At 35.6% G+C, this 22,419-nt stretch overlaps 1 protein-coding gene across 1 annotated transcript in view; it reads right to left on the bottom strand.

The window, feature by feature from the left end:
- TTC27 (tetratricopeptide repeat domain 27) overlaps positions 1–22,419 on the bottom strand; it is a 227,793-nt gene that overhangs the window by 170,817 nt on the left and 34,557 nt on the right. The window contains exons 6-9 of the mRNA XM_007476051.2: positions 6,557–6,721; positions 4,215–4,348; positions 2,773–2,885; positions 423–489 (exon numbers count right to left, since the gene is read on the bottom strand). Of these exons, the coding sequence (XP_007476113.2) occupies positions 423–489; positions 2,773–2,885; positions 4,215–4,348; positions 6,557–6,721 (479 nt within the window). The remainder of the gene's footprint in view (positions 1–422; positions 490–2,772; positions 2,886–4,214; positions 4,349–6,556; positions 6,722–22,419) is intronic.

The raw sequence follows: 22,419 nt of genomic DNA, 5'->3' as shown, positions 1-22,419 counted from the left end.
CCTCCAAAGTTCATTATTATTTCAACATAAGCAAACCATATGCTTCTTGCTATTGCAAATGAAGTAAAGAACAGTCATCTTCCTTGCTTTAATGAACTTTTCAAGGATGAAATTATCATTATGGCAAGCTGAAAAATTATTAACTGTTCTACTCTAGGCACAGAGAAAGAAATCCAGGAAATAACTAGATGAGTGAAGTATTCCATTATTTCTATATCAGGTCTCTGGGGCAGGCAGGACCAGGGATAAGTCATCTATTGTACCCTTCTGTAAAAGTGGTCTGTCCTGGGTCACAACTCTACTTCTATTTCTCATTATTTTCATTCCTAACATGCTCTGACCACAAAGAGAATGCCTCAAGAAGGGGCAAAACAATTGACAAAGAAAGGGAATAAATGTTTAAAGAAGAAAAGACTACATACTGATGTGAATGCCAACAACTCCTCTTCAGTTAACTTATGCACTGGGTTGGTCTTCTGGAAATTTGTACTGTAAAAAAAAGTATAGTGATTTCAAGCATCCTAATTTACAAAACTGGTTTGATGGAGAAACAAAATCAATATGCTACAGGGATGTGTACATTTTTGTGTATATAAGGATGAATATGAACAAGCATTTATTAATTGTCTATATAAGGTACTTGGGTTAGGACTTAATAAATATTACAGCATTTGATTATATATGTATGTGGGGAGTGAATATATACATACATATGTGTATGGGTCTAAACATATATGTATATTTATATACATTTGTGTTTGCATATTTATCTATACTGAAAAAGAGACCTGATGTAAATGAATGCTTTAAACTACAAAAGACCTGACACTGACTCCAATTTGAATTCAGCTTTGGGACATCAGGCATATGTAAAAGGGCCACAGAGTTGAGAGTCTCCTATGGAGGAGCTGTTTCATGAATTTACACCTTTATCATTAAGGAGACCTCAAGAACAAAAATCTTTATTTCAAAAAATAAATAAAATATAGCTCTTCTTAGTAAATGGATGCTCCAATTATCTTTGGTTCATTCAAAGAACAAAAAGTAATATAGTAAAACCTTGTCAATCAGAATACTTGGGAGAGGGCTATCCTGTTTAATTGATCTTTTAAAAAACAACCACCTAAGAATGAACCAGAATTGTTTTAATTTAAATTCTCTTACAAATTCTTCTAAAATTCATGAAAATACTTCATTATTAGATAATTATAAATCTCATGTAGCTTCAGAAGATTCTAGAAATCACACAATAGAGACTGGTATTATTACAGCTATAGGAAGTAGAGGAAATTCAGGTGACTGTATATTGACCCCCAGGATATAGGATGGAAGAATATTTTTGTTGTTGTTGTTATAGCAGTTACTAATAGTTTTCTTATGATTTGTTTTAGACTTCTAAAAGCCAACTGTAGGAATCAAAAAGCCAATTGTAGGAAGCCAGTTAATAGAAGTTTTTTTAGTTAGATTAGTTGGGGTTCAATAATTCTGTCATTATCACTAATGGAAGGATGTAAAATTGACTATGAAAATGAAGAAGCAGTGTATACAGCACATTACACTGCTAATTTCATAGAGTTTATTCTTTATCAAGTTAATATTTATGTGGTCCATTGAGTAAGCCAAGATAGACAAAGAAAACCAAGCCTCCTCAAACTTATAGAGCCATTAGGTGGAAGCAAGATTAGACTTGGGTCTCAAAGGAAAATATTGAGAATAATGGGTAGAAATTTTATAAAGGCAAATACTGACATAATATAAAAACTTCCTAATAATTGGAGCTATACCAATGTGGATTAGACAAAAGTTAAAAGGTGCTTATTACTTATGATCTTTGAGTAGTGGATAGAATTGCTTATTGCAAGGAGGAAGGGTGTGCAAGGTGATTCCTTTAAAGTATAGACTGGACTAGTTGGAAATCCTGGAGATCTAACAATTCTATGGGGTTATTTTATTATTTTTTAAATGAATAAAAATCTATTCTTCCTCTCCCCACACCCCACCAAAAAAAAAAAAACAGCAACCTTATAACAGGTATACATATTCAAACAGAACAAATTCCCTATTCAAAAATATATGCCTCATTCTGCTTCCTGAATCCATGACTTCTCAGGCGAGAGGTGGATAACACACTTCATTATTGGTTGTCTAGAATTATGGTTAGTTAATGCATTGATCAGAGTTCTTAAGTCTTTCAAAGACAGCTTTTTTTACAGTGGAATTATCATTGAATGAAGAATTCTCCTGGTTATACTATTTCATCTGCATCAGTTTATACAAGGCTTCCCAAGTTTCACTAAAACCATCCCTTTCATCATTTCTTTGGAATGTATGGGGAGGATAAATTTCCTTCGCACAGGTACAATAGTATCCCATTGTATTCATATACCATAATTTGTTCAGCCATTTCCCAAGTGATGGATACTCTCTTGGTTTCCAGCTCTTTGCCATCACGAAAATTATTACAAATATTTTTGTCCAATAGTGCCCTTTTCCTCTTTCTTTAATCTATTTTATCCTTCCATATTCTACCAAGAATCACTAGGGTTAAAAGCATCTCTTAGTGATTGAGAGATGGGAAGAAAGAGGATACTGTGGCATTTAATTGACTATCCTTTTGAATATTTCACTTACTCTTTTTTTGTTAATTAAAGGTATTCATTAATTCCCCTATGCATAAGGACCTCAAAATACTAGTCTTCTCAAATGTCAAGTGCCCCATAAGAACACCAATATATAATCTATTTAAAGTATAAAGTTTTCCAAGTAACTTACCAGACTCCAAGGATAACAGCAAGCTCTTCAGCACATAAGTCAGGCATCTGATATTGTTCACACTCTGCTAACTTTATCTCATTCAATACTGTATCATCATTTAGTTCAAGATTCTGAGTGGGGGAGAGGAAAAGAGATTGTTTAATTCATTCATGAAAGGCTACTAATTTTATATATTTTCTTTACTCTCTTAAATGACATCCATTATAATGTTCTATTCATTTTACCAATATTTAACAATTTTTAAAAAGAATAAATTTGATAACCCATATCTTGTTCCAAGATAGCTTCTTCCTGCCCCTCTTGCTCTTTCCTATTTGCCCACCTACACATAAATTCTTCCTCCACCTTCCCAAACCAGAATCACACCAGGTATAGGTAGAAGAGGCTTATGGCATGTAATCTGAGCATGCAGAAGAATGGTTACTGCCTTCTCCTTTTGTTATCTCTCTTCAAAGCCATAGCCTAGATTCCACCTTTTCCCCCAGACCAATTCTCATCAGTTATTGTAAGAATCCCTGCTGACCACCTTGAGGGAATCACTACAGATTTGAAAACTGACAGATCTTCCAAGTAATGAAAGAGCTGGGCATGACTGGATACTAAGAATAATCAAAAGATCCCCTGCAATGCCATCTTAGTGCCTTGAGGATACAGAAATCCTTTCCCAATACCTTCCACAGGTTGGGCATGAGTAGGGAGAAGAGGAGGCTTGGAGCTGAAGGCACTAACTAAACTCCAGTCTCAGCTCTGGCTAGTGCTTATTACCTTATGGACTTAGATCAAGTAACTTTGCTTCTCTAGGCCACATTTTCCTTGTCCTTAAAATGAAGTGGTGCGAAGGAGGGAGGGAGGGAGGGAAGGAGGAAAAGGAGGGAAGGAAAAGAGAAGAATTGACTCCACATAGAAGGATAACTGATAGGCCAGGATGGCATCTTTGGCAATCTCTCCACTGATGACTCAGAGGAATGTGAAACAAATTATAAAACCAGTGAAAGAGTCCATAAATACTTTGAAAAAACAATGAAGTAAGAAATGTGAGTTTCTAAATGTTATAACAGGTACTATAGAGACAAAAGCAACACCATAGTTAACATAACACCAGCGATGGAGAAAATGTGTTGGTGATGAGTTTGCATGGTTCATTTCCACCTAAGTGGAAAGTATCCAGCTAAAGTGATATTAGTAGATAGTAGATTAGTGATATTAGTATTAGTAGAAACCACAGTGAAGTTAATAAAGCACCACAGTCTCTTGTTTTTCTCAAATAGAATATGCCAGAGAATTTAAGAAAAAGGTGACCTTTCACAAGACTTAGATAAAGCATAAGCTTAGTCTACATCTCTTGCTACCAGACTCAATGTCCTTCTGCACTGGCCTTCTGCAATTTAGTATGTTAAGCATGGAAAGGTCAGTAATGACCAAGTGGCTTTCTTACTTACCTTTGTTAAATTCTCAAGGGGAGTAGGTGCTGGACTGAGCTCATCATGTGGAAGGCTAACCCCTCCTCTTTGTACATCTAGAATAAGCTGGGCCACATATTTTTCCTGAAACCGAGTCCTTTTTCCCAAAGCTCCTATTTTTAAAAAGTAGAATTTAATGGTTTAATCATTGCTGAGGCATGCTATCCAATTACTAAAAGATCATGAAAAATTCCAGCAGCTCCATAATGCCTCTAAGATAAAATTTTAAAACTCCTCTGTGAAACTTCTAAAGCTTCCCAATCTGGGTCCAACTCCCTTTCCAGTGTTACCAAACATTGCACTTGCCCAAAATCTGTGATCTCGCAAAACCAGTCTTCTCCCAATACTGCCCATATCCTTGCCTTTGTACTATCCATCCCAGATGACTGAAATGTACCTATTCTTTCCTCCATTTGTCTCTTTCTTCTTTTAAAATGCAGTTCAATCACTATCTTTTGCATAAGTCTTTTTCTGACCATATGAATTGGCAGTACCCTCCCTTCCAATCTACTTTGTATTTAAATACTCTATATATGTTGTATTGCTACAATTTATATTTACGATGTATAATTTGTATATGTACTTCCTGCCTTCCCAATCAGACCATTAGCTGCAATGTAAGAATTATTTCATTCTTTGTACCAGTATCATCAGTGCCTGGCATAATGCTTGGCACATGGTAGGAAATGAATTAATGTTTGTTGACTAACTGACATATTATCTGCCAAATGCAATGATCAACCTTGATTCCAGAAGATCAATGGTCAAGACTATTACCCACCTCTGGACAAAGCAGAAATAATCTAAATATATAGAATAAGACACATATTTTGGACATGGCCAATACTGGAATATCTTTTGCTTGATTATGCATATATTTGATAGGTAAGAGGAAGGGAAAAATAAATGTTTGATTATTTTTGAAAACAAAATTTAATATATCATCTGCCAGAAACATAATGTATTGGAAGACTTCAGTCTTTCTAACATCAAGTGGTTTGATGTTGATAATGGCTAGTCTAATGTAAGCAAGGGTCAGTCAATAACAAGGTCAAGGTCTATTTATGTTAAAGGAGCTACTACCTGGCCCTTCTCCCTGTAATTAATTATATTCCCAAATGTTAGTTGCTCCTTCAGCTCAAGGGTTCCTCAGGCAATTGTGAAGATAGTATCTGTGAGACTTAAGACATGTCTATTATATATTCTACAACCCTGTTTTTTCTTGACGTTTAACCCTTTCTTCTTTTTACAATTTTTTCCCTGCTGCCACCAACTTAAATCCTTACTGTGCCTCCTACACTTAGCATGCTTTTCTACAGACAGGGATCAAATCTTAGCAGAGGCTTCAGAAGCACCTGGCCAAAGCCCACCACAGAAGAACATTGGAGAAATAAATCCTAGCTTAGGGGCAATATTCTGGCCAAAGAAAACTCCACTGCCTTCTTATAAAGGTAAGCTCAAGTTGGGAAATTGCTAAACAAATTGTGGTGCATTAAATGTAATGAGATATTATTATAAGAAATGACATATGAATACTGTCAAGCACAGTAGTACCAATATGAACTGATGCAAAATAAAGTAAGAAGAGGCAAGAAAAGAATATATGTTGTAATTAGAACAATGTAAACAGAAAGAACAATGAACAATCATACAAAAAAGAAATCAAAAGAAAATGTAACAAAGTTATAAAGATAGAATGGAACTGAATGAAGAAATTTAAGGTAATATCTTTAACCCACCCCTCAGTAAAGGTGGGGAGTCCACAGATATTATACAATGCAAGTGTTTTTATACTTCTTCAATCAGTTGTGCTGACTTTATTTTTTTCTCTGAAAAAGTTCTACTTGTCATATGAGACAGATCTCTGGGAAAATTAGAGGGAATAATACATGGAGGACCCATGGTGATGTAAGAAATAGAAAAAATTTTTTTTAAACTTTAAAAATTTAAAATGTTTTAAAATGCAAACTCTTATGGAATAGGAAGTTTTTCATTTTTAACTTTGTATCCCCAAGCCTTAACACAGCATCTTAAAGATAGCAATAATCTGACAAAGTTTTTAAAGAAAAATTGGATAATAAAACCATCTTTTTGAGAATAATCATTTGACTGCACATATTTAAATTTTGGCATATTTGTTATACAATTTTAAATGCTGCTTATAGAAAAGGACAACAGAAGAAACGAACTGGAGAACATAGCAAGAACATATGCTAAAGTACTCAGCAACCATTAAACAAAGATATATTAACCTTAATTTTAAAACTTGAATATATGAATTGGTTATAAATTTTCTAAAATGAAGAAAAATAGATTTTTACCTGTCAAATTAATTTTCAGTTCAGTTATGTCTTTGGCAATATTGAACTGATCTTTTGCTTTTGAATATTCATAATAATACAAATACGTATGTGCACATTCAAGATGAAACTGAACATTCAGGTATCCACATGTCTCCTTGGTCAATAGATTCTCTAGCTTCATCACTGTAAGACAAGAGAAAATATTAAGAATTTATCTTCTGCAAAGAAAGAACTGTACTCACAATGACAAGAAAATCTATCATCAATCACCAAAAAAAGCTATAGAACCACAGCCAGAATGAAAGGCAAGATAACTACAAGAGTTGATAACAAGGTATCCAGCTGCTGCTACAGCTTCCAATCAACAAAGCAACAATTTATTATGCTCCTAATACCTGCCAGACACTGATAAAAAAAAAATTAGATACACTCCAACCCCTACTAGTTATATTCTATTACTGGTATCACTACTATTTGCTAAACAAGGAGAGACACTTAATTCCACCTCTAAAGATATACTTGTTAGAGCAAATTTTTTTTTAATAATCACAGCAGCTTTCCTTTAATATTTAGAAGGTGCCTGCATGCCCAGCTCAGTGCTCACAGAGCTACCAGCTGCCTTCAGGGCCCTGGAAGAGATGGGCATTGTCGAAGGCCCTGATGGCATCTTCTGGGACATCGCCTCAGCTTTCGAACACTTGCCTTCCTCTGCTGCGGTCAGAGAGATGGCTCCTGAAGAGACCTGGCCCCACGCCACGGGGAATGGACTGGCACTTCGGCCCACTCACTGCCACCCTGGGCTGCAGCTTCTCCCACAGAGTGGGTCTGAGTCTCACTGTCGAGTCCTACAGAGCGCCACACAGCAGTGGAAATACACCTCGCCCAGCAGTGCCCTCCGACCCCTCTTGAAGGCAAACATCATCACTTGGAATCTCTTCAAGCACTGGGGAAAGAGCTCCATGGCCACATCCATGGCATCTATAAGACCTCTCACTATAAGACCAGGGCCAAAACTATCCCAGTCATGACCAAAAGCTTTTCCTATTACCCTCCCCTCACCAGCAAGACAGAAAATTCTAGAGAGGCAAAGTACCAGTTGCTACCCATAATCAAAGATGAAGGAGAGAAAATTATAGTAACTTTTAATTACTATAGCTTTCTCCTCTAACTGTCTCCTCCAGGATCTAGATTTACTGAGATGGTTATATCGCCATAGTATGTTCCCACTACCTGCATGTTCCTCCATTCAAGGATCCAAAGCTGAGGGACAAAGTGTGAACAACTGTGAATGCCTTCTCAGCAGTAAAAATCATGAAGAAAAATCTATCTCCAGAGAAGCAACTGATTGAGTGTGAATGCAGTTTAAAGCATACTATCTTGAATTTTCCTTCTTTTTGGAGGGGAGGTGGGGTTGAGTTTTCTTCCATGAAATGACTAATATGTAAATGTTTTACATGATTGCACATGTATAACCTTTTGTTTACTGTCACCAGGAAGGGCAAAGGGAGAAAGGAAGAGAGGGAGAGAATTTAGAACTCACTATATTAAACAAATGTTAAAATTTATTTTTACATGTAACCAGGGGAAAATTTTTTAATTTTTAAATTATAACTATGAAGAAAATAAAGAAATTTGGAAAGACATACAAAGTCAAAAAAAGCAAAAGAAGTTTGAATTAAGAATTATGCGTACCCTAAATACAAGTGTATAAAAAAATGTACAACAAAGGTGAAAAAAACAGATGAGGGTACAGAAGGAATAATTAATATGTCCACATATACATATATATTATAGGTAGAAATTCCTTGATAAATAAAATAGTTATAAATGTATGTATTTGGTTCTATTTTTTTAAAAAGTGAAATGAATAATAAATTATTGTAAGTAATACCAATATGAACAAAATAATCTTTTAAGTAGTCAAATATTTGAGTGCTCCCTACACACAAAACAATGGGTTATACAAATAAATATAAATATGTATCCCTACCCCCCAAGTTCCTTATATCTTTCTTATATCTAACACAGAAGTATAAATAAGGTCTAGATTTGCAAAACACAGAGGCTTAAGTGAAAACATTAATGAGTGAACAAATATGAATGGTGTGAAAAGAATTTATTAAGCACATACTACTATATAACAAGTTAACTAGGAAACATACAAATGCCCGACAATCTCTGCCCTCAGGAAGCTTATGTTCAAATAGAAGGAGATGGGGCAGCTAGGAGATAGAGAGACAGGCCTAGAGATGAGAAGGTCCTGAATTCTAATCTAGCCTCAGATATATCCCAACTGTATCACACTGGGCAAATCATTTAATCCACACTCCTAACCTTGTTCCCCTTCTGCCTTGGAATCAATACCTAGTATTGATTCCAAGACAGAAGATAGGAATTTTAAAGGAAACAACAAATAGAAGAAGAAAATATATATGAGGAGAGTGGCATCCATGAAAAGGTGTCATAGGGATGATAAACAGGGCCCCAATGGAATCAAATGACAAGATTTTTCCAGAAACAGTGGTAGTATAGATTTGATCCAGGTTCCTAGAGCTCAGAGTGGGAAATGAAGGTTGTAGGAAAATGTGCAGAAGTTTGAGAAAACATATACATCAGGACAAGTGGCAAGAAAAATAGCCAAGATGGATGACTAGATAGAATGTGAAACACAGTCTGGTCTGGTCTGGAGCTAAGTGAGGTACCTTGCTCATGCACACACCAACCAGGAAAGTTCTGCCCCAGGGGAAGAGTTCCAAAGAAAAGAGGTTACTTGGAAAAGAAGAAAATAAATTCCAGGCAATCAGGAAAGATTTTAGCTCAGGGAAGTCTTGAAGAGTTCATGGGATTTTAATAGCAGAGATGACATCTGATTTATTCTGCTACAAAAAGTGGAGGGGAGGAAAGTCACAAGCCAGAGCAAGCAGGTGGCACCATAGAGAGAGCTCTGGAGTTAGGAAGACCTAAGTTTGAATCCGGCCTGAGACACTAGCTGGGATCTTGATACTCCATTTCTGCTTGCTGTTTCCTCAGCTATAAAATGGGGATATAACGGCATCTATCTCCCAGAATTGCTTCAAGGATCAAATAAGATAATATCCCTAAAGCACTTAGCACAGTATCTGGCACATAAAGCAGTGTAATAAATGCTAGCTGTTATTACTATTATTATTAGGTAATATGAGACATCAATCTCAGGCATAAGCTGATTCTGGCATCTACGACTCAATTTCCTCATCTGTAAAATGAAGGATTTAGATTCAATGTCCTCTGAAGTTCTTCCCCAGCTCTAAATCTATGTTTCTATGATTTTATATTAATAGTGAGAGTTTGCATGGGATAAATGACATAAAAGATTGAAGTCCCATGTAACTAAAAAAGAGGGAGCCAGTTACATTCTGAGAATAAAAGAAAAAAAAGATGCAAGTCCAGTGACCCAGTTATGTCTATAATTTATAATGTCAAGACCCCACCAACCAACCCACCCAAGCTTGTGGGAAATACACTACAGTGAACTTAAGGAAAAACATGAACAAGAATGGCTTGGAAAGAGTGGACTTGCCTGAAGGATTACCCAAACTAATGAAACTTGACTTTCATCAAAGTAGCAATGGTGACTTGGAATGGGTACTATTATGCTTATATACATATCCTTATTAGCCTATGAGTTCCTTGAAAGCAGAGACTATTTTTACTTTTCTCTATATCCCCAGCAATTTGTTTAACACAAAGGTACTTCAGAAATGTTTGTTCATTTAAGCAAAGAGGCAGTCAGACTTTGGATCACAGGTTTAGATCTGGAAGGGCCTTTGGAAATCATCTAGTCCAACACCCTCAGTTTCTAAAAAGAAGAGAGAGACCCACAGAAATTAAATGATTTGCCTTAAGACCTACAGCAAATAGAGCAGAGCCAGGATTGAAACCCAGGTTCTCTGACTCCAAATCCAGTGGTCTGGATTTCTGTTTTCCTACTGTACCATGCTTGCTTTCCTCCATTCTTTCTTTGTTTTTATTGCTGGATATTTCTGTTTCAGTGTAAGACAGGAAAATGGAGAAGACAGAATATTCTGAATCTTTTTGACAATTTCAAGTACTGGAGGAAAGTATTTATGATAGACCAAAAGCAATTCATAAAGAGGCCCTTATAAAGGGAAACTTGACATATCAAATTTTCTTCTGCAGCTAACCACATATAATAAGACAAATGTATAACTGGGTTCTGAAATTTTAGTCTGAAATTAAAAGGCCAAAACTTTCAACATGTTGGAGAGAAATGATGAACAAATAAGAGTTGTAAAGAAGTAAAGTAAAAGTTAGCTCATGTTAATAGCATAAGCCTTTCAGGAAGTAAAAGTCAAACAATAAAGTGCTTTAGTGCTTCTAAAGAAAATCTTAGGATGAAATTATAATGTACAACTTGGAGAAACTGCAGCAGGCAACTGCATCACAACAGTTGGACAATATTATTTAATATAAAAGGTTTCTTAAAAGTAAATTCTGATGAATTAAGATGAAATCTGATTAGGCCATGACTTTTGTTAAATTAAGGATGAATAATTTAATAAGAAGTTTGGTAAATGATTGTGGAAAATGTTCAAGTAGACTTTTCATTTTCTTTTGTCTTTTTTAAACAATGGGGTTTTCTTTTTGTGACCATCCTTTCTTTAAAACCTTTTGGGAATGGTGGGAACAACACACATTCCTAATATTCATTGATGAAATGAATGACAGCTATGTTAATTGGATTCTGCTGAAGCAATCTGGCAGGATGCCAGGACATATACAGTAAGAGCCCAAAAATATGAAGACAAGTACTTGAGAAATTAACATCACTTGGATCTGTAAATGAATTAGCTCCACTTAAATCAACCAGCATATTATAACATCTAAATCCCATTTCAGCACTTCTATTTTGGAAGCAGAGTATATAGCTGAAAGTTTTAAATTTATATCTCAATAATCCTGATGTGATTTTGTTAAGAAACAATTTGATACTTTTTGGCACTATCAATATTTGTTTCTGTGTTGACTGGGAAACAAAACTATTATGTTATATAGCTTCAAAATATCCAAATTGAAAGCTGGGTCTTGTTCAACTAAGTATAAATACCAGTACAAAACCTAAATATGTAAAACAACAGAAAGCAGGAAATATGAAACAATCTTCATTTATAGAAATGTTTTATAGGGGCCATGTGTTTCTGATTTGGGGTAACAATGTAATATGATAGAAAGTGCCCTCGATTTGGACACATGAGCTCTCTATTCCAATTTCAACACCACAATTAGGAGGCTAAATTAATTTGGGCAAGTCACTTAATTTCTCCAACTTTTAGCTATAAAATAGGAATAATACATGCACTATCAGCCTACTCCTCTATGAATGTATATGTCAAAATATTTTATAAACAATAAGTATTATATAACTTTAAGCCATAGTAATCATATTTGAATAAGATATTATGGATGAATATTTCAGTTTGAGGAGAGTTAAATGATCTAACCAAGATTATATAGCAAGACATCAGCAAGACTACAAATTTAAAACTGATACTCCAAAACTAAGTAATAAAAGAGGCATTCAATTAAAAAATAATAGCCTAGCTAACAATGAAGTTAATACTAATGGTCTTAAAAGCATGCAACCCAGCAGCAAGAGTTAGAAAGGGAAATTCCTATTTAAAATCATGCTAGACAATATAAAATATTTAGGAATCTATTTGCCAAGACAAACAAGAATTATATGAGCACAATTACAAAACACTTTTCACACAATTGAAACTAGATCTAAATAATTGGAAAAATATTAAGTGTTCAAGTGTAGGACAAGTTAATATAATAAAAACAACAATCCTACCCAAACTAATTTACTTATTTAGCCATACCTATCAAACTACCAAGAAACTTTTTAACTGAATTAGAAAAAAATTATAACAAAGTTCATTTGGAAGAACAAAAGATTAAGAATATCAAGGAAACTGATGAAAAAGTAAAGGATGGTGACTGAGCAGTGCTGGATCTTAAACTGTACTATAAAGCAAGGGTCATCAAAACAGTATGGTACTGGCTAAGAGACAGAAGGGAGGATCAATGGAATAGACTTGGGGTAAATGTCCTCACCAAGATAGTGAACAATAAACCCAAAGATCCCAGATTTTGGGACAAAAACCCACTATCTAACAAAAACTGCTGAGAAAATTGGAAAACAGTATGGAAGACATTAGGCTTAGATAAACATCTCACACCCTACACCAAGATAAATTCAGAATGGGTAAATGACTTAAATATAAAGAAGGAAACTATAAGTAAATTAGGTAAACATAGAATAGTATACCTATCAGATCCATGGGAAAGGAAAGAATTTAAGACCAAGCAAGAGATAGAAATTACAAAATGTAAAATGAATAATTTTGATTACATTAAATTAAAAAGGTTTTGTACAAACAAAACCAATGCAACCAAAACTAGAAGGGATGCAACAAATTGCAAAAAAATCTTTATAACAAAAACCTCTGACAAAGGTCTAATTTCTCAAATTTATAAGAAACTAAATAAATTGTACAAAAAAAGAAAAAATCAAGCCATTCCCAAATTGATAAATGAGCAAAGAACATGAATAGGCCATTTTCACATAAAGAAATCAAAACGATCAATAAGCATATGAAAAAGTATTCTAAATCTCTTATAATTGCAAATCAAAACAACTCTGAGGGACCACCTCATACCTAGCAGATTGGCTAATATGACAGCAAAGGAAAATAATAAATGTTGAAAAGGATGTGGCAAAATTGGGACACTAATATGCTGCTGATGGAGTTGTGAACTGGTCCAACCATCCTGGAGGGCAATTTGGAATTATGTCCAAAGAGCTTTAAATGACTGTCTGCCCTTTAATCCAGCCATAACACTGCTGGGTTTGTAACCCAAAGAGATAATAAGGAAAAAAAGACTTGTACAAAAATATTCATAGCTGCACTCTTTGTGGTAGCAAAAAATTGGAAAATGACTTGGTGTCCATCAATTGGGGAATGGCTAAACAAATTGTGGCATATGTTGGTGATGGAATACTATTGTACTAAAAGGAATAATGAACTGGAGGAATTCCATGTGAACTGGAACAACCTCCAGGAATTGATGCAGAGTGAATGGAGCAGAACCAGGAGAACTTTGTACACAGAGACCGATACACTGTGGCACAATCGAATATAATGAACTTTTCTACTAGCAGCAATGCAGTGATCCAGGACAATTCTAAGGGACTTATGCCATTATCCACATCCAGAGAAAAAAAACTGTGGTAACAGAAACACCAAACATAGGATTGATCACTTGGCTCAATGGGGACATGATTGAGGATGTAGATTCTAAACAATCACTCTGTTGCAAATATTAATAATATGGAAATAGATCTTGATCAATGATACATGTAAAACCTAGTGAAATTACTCAGGGGGGAAGTGGAGAAGTGAAAGAAAACATGAATCATGTAATCATGGCAAAATATTCCTAAATTAAATAAATAAATAAATTGGGGGGGGGGGTGAAAAGAAAAAGCATGTATGTGTGTATATACTACTTAGAAAATAAAATATTTAATTTGTGTTACTTCATAAACTCAGTGATACACAGCTTTAGACAAGAATGGTCTGTAGAGATTCTCTGCCACCTCCACTCCAGCCTCTCCAGAATTTTCTCCCTCCATCCCCTGGTTTTCTTCTCCTAGAAGTCTCTGGCCTCTCTAACAATAGGTAAGTTCTTCTCTGGAACCTGAATTGGAGGAAGTGCCCAAAGCAGTCATACTCACTCCTTTCCTGGCTTCATTGATGACTCCTTGCCTTAAATGCAAGAACATTACATCCCTCTCTCTACACATACAGTATTTAACCTCCTTTTATATGTTCTTAGTCCATTATAATGTATGCTCTTTGAGACAGGAACAGTTTCTTTTTGATTTTTTAATATTCTCAACACTTAACACAGTGACTAGCACACAGTAAGTACTTAACAAATGTTGTATCTGTCTATTCAGTAAAAATTCCTCACTTTGGGGCAGCTAGGTAAACCAGGCCTGGAGTCTGTAGGACCTGGCTTCAAATCTAGTCTTGGACACTTCTTAGCTGTGTGACCCTGGGCAAGTCACAGCCCCCAATTGCTTAGCCCTTGCTACCCTTCAGCCTTAGAACTGATACAGAGTAATAACTCTCAGATAGAAGATAAGGGTTTAAAAATAATAATAAATTTCTTATTTAAACATAAGAAAACCAAGGTAAGGTATTTTGCTCCAAGTCAAAGATTAGAAAGGCTGGTAGTCAAACCCGTGTCCTAACTCCAAATCTCCACCATAAAACAGTACTGCCTCAACTAAGTTTAGTAGGTACATAAAGATTTTAAACAACAGCTATTGCAATACGTTAGGAATAACTAAAATTTTTGTCAGCTGTCCAAATATAACTGAGAGCCTCATACTAACTGAAAGCTTTAACAATAGAAATACTTTAATACTTCATGAGAACAGGATTCCAAAAACAAACATATGTAATAGGAATACAAGGTAGTTTGTTGGAGTTTTTTCAGGAGGGGAGGGCATTAATAGCTGGAGGAAATCAAGAAAGGCTTGATCTAAGAAGCAGGCCTTGAGCAGTCTTAAAAAAGCAAATGATTCTAAGAAGAGAAGAGAGAGAATGCAGTGCAGGCTATTTAAGTCACTCCTATCATAACTGTAAAATCTTTAAAAATTCAGCCTGTGGTATATCACTCTCTGTGCCTCCGATAACAAGTGTAGTGCCTAGCAAGCATATTGTTAACAAATGATTGGTGAAGACTACTAACCAAAAGGAATGCCTACACTTATACTGTAAGCTCCCTGAGGGCAGGACCTGGCTTTCTCTTCTCAGATGTTTATAGCCCCTTCACTTAGTATAGTGCCTGGCACATGGGAATTGTTTAATAAATGTTGACTGACTGACTGATCTGCATTGGAAGTAATTCACATTTTGTACAAGAAACTGTTTTAAAAGTTAAAGTTTAAAGAGAAAATTTGCTACACTTCTAAGTAATGATGTCAAGGAACTTTTCATCATTACTTGAGAAACATGACCACAAGAAATATGCCAGATGGCATAGGTTTTCTAGAAAATTCTAACCACTTATAGGTAAAATAACTTCTCCAAAAACAAAATATGTAAAGATGATAATGGTAATAACATTTATACAGTTCTCTAATGTTTGCAAAATTTTGTACTTCTGTTTTCTTGTTTGATCCTGGATCACTAGACTGGGAATCAGCAGTCTCTCCTTGTATCCTGAACTGTCTGAGATGTTTAAATTTTCTTATGCTTTTATTATACACAATAGACCAAAGAGCAAAATCTATTTTAACACAGACACAATCTTACTACTAAAGTTAGGACATTTACTATCACTGTATGACCTTGGAAAAGTCACCCTGGGATTCAATTTTCCCATTTGTAAAATGAGTGTTGAACCATAAGATAAGATCATAGGATTTACAGTTGAAAAAGATCTTAGGGAGGGCAGCAGGGTAGCTCAGTGGATTGAGAGCTAGGCCTAGAGATGGGAGGTCTTAGGTTCAAATCTGGCCTCAGACACTTCCCAGTGGTGTGACCCTGGGCAAGCCACTTGACCCCCATTGCCTAGCCCTTACCACTCTTCTGCCTTGGAGCCAATACACAGTATTGACTCCAAGACGGAAGGTAAGGGTTTAAAAAAAAAAAAGATCTTAGAAATCCTCTAACTCATTCATTTTACACAAGAGGTGTTAAGTAATTTGCCATGGTCCTTTCTAATTCTAAAACTCTGTTCTTTGGAGATTGTGGATGGAGTAGGGCACTTCCAAAAATAGTAAAGAAAGTGCTTGAGGGAAGAATGTGTTTTGTAAAAATTAGTTATATAAATAAATTATTAGTAGTACAAATCTAAATATCAAATATTACTATATAGTTCACTATCAAGGATAAAGTAAGATCTCAGTTAAATAAAATGCTGTTCCAAATCCCAGTAATAAGTATCTATTTATATTAGTAAATTTTTTTAATAACCTCTAAGAAGTCAAAGGGGCCTTTGGGATTATGATGCATGGGGGAATAGGAATAGAAGTGGAAAGGGAGAGAAGCAATGATCAAAGAGAATATTATCAGCAAAGATTGAATGGAAGGGTTTAAGGTGAAATCTAAGAAAGAAGGAGAAATTTCTTAACTAAAATTGAGGAACCAGCTATTAAAGAGAATATGTATAATATAGAAAGAGTAACAACAATGAAGAAGAAAAAGCTTAGTGATTCTCAGAAAGAGGATTAGGGAAAACATTTAGAGTTTCAGATATCTATATGAATGGATTTGTTGTAGGCTAGTACTCTGGGGTAAAGAAATGGTTGTTGGGAAAACAGGAGAGTGCAAACAGGAAATCTTGGGAAAATATCCTGGGAGGTGATCTCCCTCCATAGAGTTCTTTAAACAGAAGGTAGATTGACACTGGGTGGAGTTGGAGCCTGAATTAGATGACTCCTCTGGTACTATCCAAAAATGGGATTCTATGAAATTTGTAGGGGCTGTTATCTTTGTATCTGCAGCTCTCAGTACCACGACTTGTGCATAGTAGACATCTAATAAATGTTTTCTGATGGCGGGGGGGAGGGGGAGGAGTTTGGAATAAGCTGGAGCCAGACTGTGAAAGGCTTTAAATGCCGAACATTAAGGTTTGCAAAGCACTTTACATATATCATCTCAATTGATGTGCACAGAAACCCTATGAGATAGTTGCTACTTTACAAATAATGAAACAGAGGCAAAAATAGGTGAAGTGACTTGCTACAGCTAATTAGTATCTGAGACAGGATTTACACTTGCATCTTCCTGATTTAATCTACTACTTCAGACTGATTTTTTTATAACTGCATGTTCAGATCATTAATCCTTTCTTTTTATCTTTGTTAATGTTCTCTGAGATATAATTTTTCTACCAAAGACCACTTCAGCCACATTCCACAAATTTTGTTATATTTGTCTCATTGTTTTGCTCTTTCAAAATTACTATTTCAAAGATGCATTCTTTAATCAACTCATTCAAGGAATCATTATTGAGGCTTCTTTTAGGTCAGTATTTTTTGCTTGTGCTCCCTGATTTATTAGCTTTATTTTGCTATGGTCTTCAAAGAATGTGTTCACTCATTGCACTTTAGAAGGTCCAATTGTCAGAAGGCTTTGTTAACTTGGAAATAAATACAGAACTTCCAAGTAGTTAGAAAACCCACTCTTTAATCAGGAAACCGGGATAGGCTTATCACTTGGTCATTTGCACAGAGTCAAAAGCTAAATACCATATAGAACCAAAGGCTCTGAGACTCTGGGAACCATACCCTTGGGAGAAAGCACTGTGCTAAGTACCAACTCCCTATAGGGAGAGGGTGGCTAAGTGTCAACTCCCCTCCAGGAGAAGACACAGTTCAATGCCCACTCCACTCTGGGAGAGAACACTGTGCTAGCATCAACTCCAAAGAGATACTGGACCGGAGAGTCTCTTTATACCCTTATGGGAAGCCTACAAAGACTAACCACAAACAGGTGCATAAACCTTTTTGCAGTCAATAGTATGGCATTAGGGAACAGTCAGCTATAACAAATTAAAGGCAAAGGTCAAACTTGGGAGCTGGGCTTCCTGAGGGGAGACTTTTACTCAATAGAGAAAGCCTTCAAAACAAACAGGTACTTAACTTTCAAACAAAATAGGTATGCTTAGTACTGGGGTTTCTCAAAGTGCAGAGGTAAACTGAGTCATCCAAATATTCATATTGACAGTTTCTTCCCCTCAGCAAAGGTCTTCAATCACTATTCCCCCCCTTTTTTACCCAACTGCTTGGCTCCTCCCTTCATTTAAGATAACTTGACAATTTATCCCTTGAATGCTTTCAAAGTTCTATCATCTCCAACATAGATTTCCTCTGTGGATACCTGGTCTGTGGCCAGCTGTCCTTCCCAATTTCCCTAAGTGCCATTTCCACTTACTTAATAATACTTAAGCCATATTCATGGCCACCCATAAATGATATCCTCCTCACCCCCAGAGAACATTTAAAATTTGTTATAATTTATATTCAAATAAACTCTTCAAGAAAATACATGGGGAAGGGAAACACCAAGTCCTTCTTTGGCCTAATTCTAGATTCCCTACAAGCTACAAATCAGATCCTTCCATGAAAGATTGGGCAACATTTTGCCACATTATACACATTATACACAAATCACACATTCACAAAATATCAACTGGAGAGGGATTCTCTCCCAAAATAAAAAGGTTCATTCTTTCTTCCACATATGCCACAATTTGTTTCTAATGGCAGTAAGAGGACATGGAAAATAAATTCCCATAGGAATTAGGGCAAAAAAATCCAAGCTTTGATATAGAAGAATTCCTTACAGCTGTTTCTTTTACCCAAACACTGACAAAGGCCACAGCTGCTAGGATAAGGAAGCACAAAGACAAGAATCACTGATCAAATAAATATTCCGTTCATTCCAGCAAAAATAGGCAGGGAAATTTAATTTCTACAATGACTTTTCTAAAACATGTAATTTATTATATCCCAAAATAACAATGGATCTGCTATCCCATCAATCTGGCTATTCCTTTCAACAAAACAAATAATCACTATTTATGCCTATCTTATATAAAATCAATGAAACAAAACTCTTGAGGCCTCAATGTTCTCACTTGTAAAATGAGATGGGGGATCTGAGAGGGATAGGGGAATGGGCAAGATAAGTCTCCTAAGATCCCTACCATATTCAAAAGTCTATGAAATGAACTATTTACCAACAGATAAATGATCACAGGATATGAACAGGCAGTTCTCAAAAGAAGATAAAAAGCTATCAAAAATGACATGTAAAATATTTCAAATCACTAATAAGAGAAATTCACATTAACAACTCAAAGATTCCACCTTACAACTATCATATTGGCCAGGATGACCCCCAAAAAAGATAAAAATAGAAACACCTAATGGACTGGTGGTTCCCAGAGGATTGCTTCAGCAATTCCAAAAATCAACTTGGAACTATACCCAAAAAGTGATTAAATTGTTCAAATCTTTTCAACAAGTGATATCACAAGAAATAAGAGGGAAAGGACCATTCATAGGAGCATTTTTGTTATAGGAAAGAATTAGAAACTAAGAGCACCCATCAGTTGAAGAATTGCTGAGCATATTATGACATATTTAGTTAATGGAACACATTATACTGTCCCCTAAGAAATGGCAGATTCAGAAAAAAAAGTTAAAGAATTTGTATGAATTGATACAAAGTAAAGTGAGAATCAGACAAACAATTGTTCTATGGCTATGACCCATTAAAGAAAAATAACTCTGAGAGACTTAAGGGATTCTGATCAATGAAATGATCAACCAATGATCAAATACTTCCCACCTCTTAACAAAGATAGAAAGGTCTAAAGATGTAGAATGAGGCACACTTTGGGAGACAAAACCAGTGCATAAATTTATTTTGCTTTTGCTATGCTTATTAGCTACATGGGATGGCTCAGTAGGGGAGGGTATACCTATTAGCAGTTTAAAAAAGGGGGAAACAGGAATAGCAACACCAAAATAATAATAATAATAATAATAATAAATGTCAGGTAATTTTTTTAATTGTTTTTGTTGCTATTCATCCATTTTCAGAGAGGTTCAATGACATTACAAGAGTGATCCCTTGCCTCTGAGCTGGATATAAGTGGGACAGAGTTGCACAGTCATCAACCTCACTCTCTCTCAGAGCCATGGAAGTCAAGTGGCAAGACAAAAGTCAAGGTGGTTGGTGATGGTCTGAGACTCTGTGGGTGACTGTGGCATCTGTAGTGTCTAATTGAGCTCTAAGCACTGCACAGCACCTGCTTCAGTCCCCTTGATGGCTGTTAGAATGAATTGTTCTCATCAACCCCATTCCACCAAGGGAAGTCTTCATGTATTGGGGGTAGACAAGACCCTAACTCCTTTACAGGTTTAAGGCCAGTCACGTATCCTCAAGCTGATTTAGCCTGTCTGTGCCAGAATGTGGCCACTGTATCTAATACAGCTTCTTGGAGCCCCAGGTGAGAGGTGGATGACAAGTGGACACAAAGAGTAGCTGTGTAAAGGGCTCAGCAAGCCCTCAGAGCAGAGGTGCCAGTCTTCCCTACACACTCTATTGTAAAAATACACAAAGGGGGCACCGGAATGAGAGGGGAGATCTTGGGTTCAAATTTTACCTCAGATACTTCCTAGCTGTGTGACGCTGGGCAAGTCACTTAACCCCCATTGCTCAACCCTTAACTCTATACTGCCTTGGAACCAATATACATTATTAATTCCTAGATGGAGGATAAGGGTATAACCAAAAAATAAAATAAAATACACAGAAGGAAAGGAAAAGAGGTTGTCTAGGAAATAGCACACAACGCGGTTTTCCAACTAAAGTGCCATATTTATTTTATACTCAAAATAAATTATCATGTTTTCTATCTTTTTGTTCATAACAAGACATTTTTAAAGTATTTTTAAGTTTATTTAATTAATTAATTTAGAATATTTTTCCATGGTTACATGATTCATATTCTTTCCTTCCCTCCTTTCACCCCCCTCACATAGCCAACAAGCAATTCTACTGGGTTTTATATGTATCTTTGATCAAGACCTATTTCCATATTATTAATATCTGCACTAGGGTGATAGTTAAACGTATTTTTTAAAATTCTACATATGTATATATTACTAAGCTTTAATCTATCTTCATTTTATTGGTAGTAGTTACAGAATAGAACATCAAGAAAAAAGAATATTATAATCAACAAAATTCCTTCTATTATATCCTCTTTACTTCTATAGTAATTACTAATATTTATATAGCACCTGGTATGTAGCATGCTCTGTGCTAAGTAAATTAGATTTCATTTGATCCTGACACCAACCTGGAGGATAAGTGATATTACTATCACAATTTTATAAACTAAGGGAACTGAAGCAGGCACAGCAGATCTGTGACTTGCCCATGGTCATACCATTAATATTTAAAGGCATATTTGAACTCAGGTCTTCCAGACTCCAGGTCCATGACTCTCTTACTGTGACCTCTAGCTGACAAATCTTCATTTTGTCCCAATGAAACTATTAAATAATAGTTAAGGTCAAGATGACACACATTGGTAATATCACTGATAAACTATGGCAGGGGTTCTTATCTATTTCTGTGCCACGGATTTCTTAAGCAATTTGGTAAAGCTTTATAGACCCCATTCTAAGAATAATATTTTTAAATTACAAAGAAAAATATAAACTTCAATCTAAGGTCAATAAAAGTAAAAATATAATTTTTCTCATACACATTTATGGACCCATTTAAATATATCTACTTTTATAGATTCAAGGTTAAGAATCCATGAACTAGCAAGTGTCCAGAGGAAGGCACTCAGAATGTTTAAGAGAGTCTCTTATGCCTTATGAAGCTCAATGAAGGAATTAGGAACATTTAGTCTGGAGAAGAAAAGATTTAGGAGGAATATTTATCTTTTAATAGTTGAAGGACTATCATGGGGAAGAAGGATTAGGCTTCCTCTGTAAGCGGTCAGTGGGGAAACTAATAAGATAAATTGGGGAAATAAGTAAGCAAAGAAAAACTCTTAACATGACAGGGAAAAAAGCATGTTATGCAAATCCCAACAGAAAACTCCAAGAGGAAATAAGACCACATATCCTAGAAATGTGGATTGAGAACCTTTGAAATCATACCTAGTCCAATATCTTCATTTTATGGATGAGGAAACAAGGCCATAAAGGTTAAGTGGCTTGCCTTTTCAATGATAGTGCCTTCTCTCTGTTAATTATTCCCTATTGA

Source organism: Monodelphis domestica, chromosome 1, assembly GCF_027887165.1.
Source record: "Monodelphis domestica isolate mMonDom1 chromosome 1, mMonDom1.pri, whole genome shotgun sequence".
Classification (NCBI taxonomy): domain Eukaryota; kingdom Metazoa; phylum Chordata; class Mammalia; order Didelphimorphia; family Didelphidae; genus Monodelphis; species Monodelphis domestica.
This window is presented reverse-complemented; position numbering and strand designations above follow the sequence as displayed.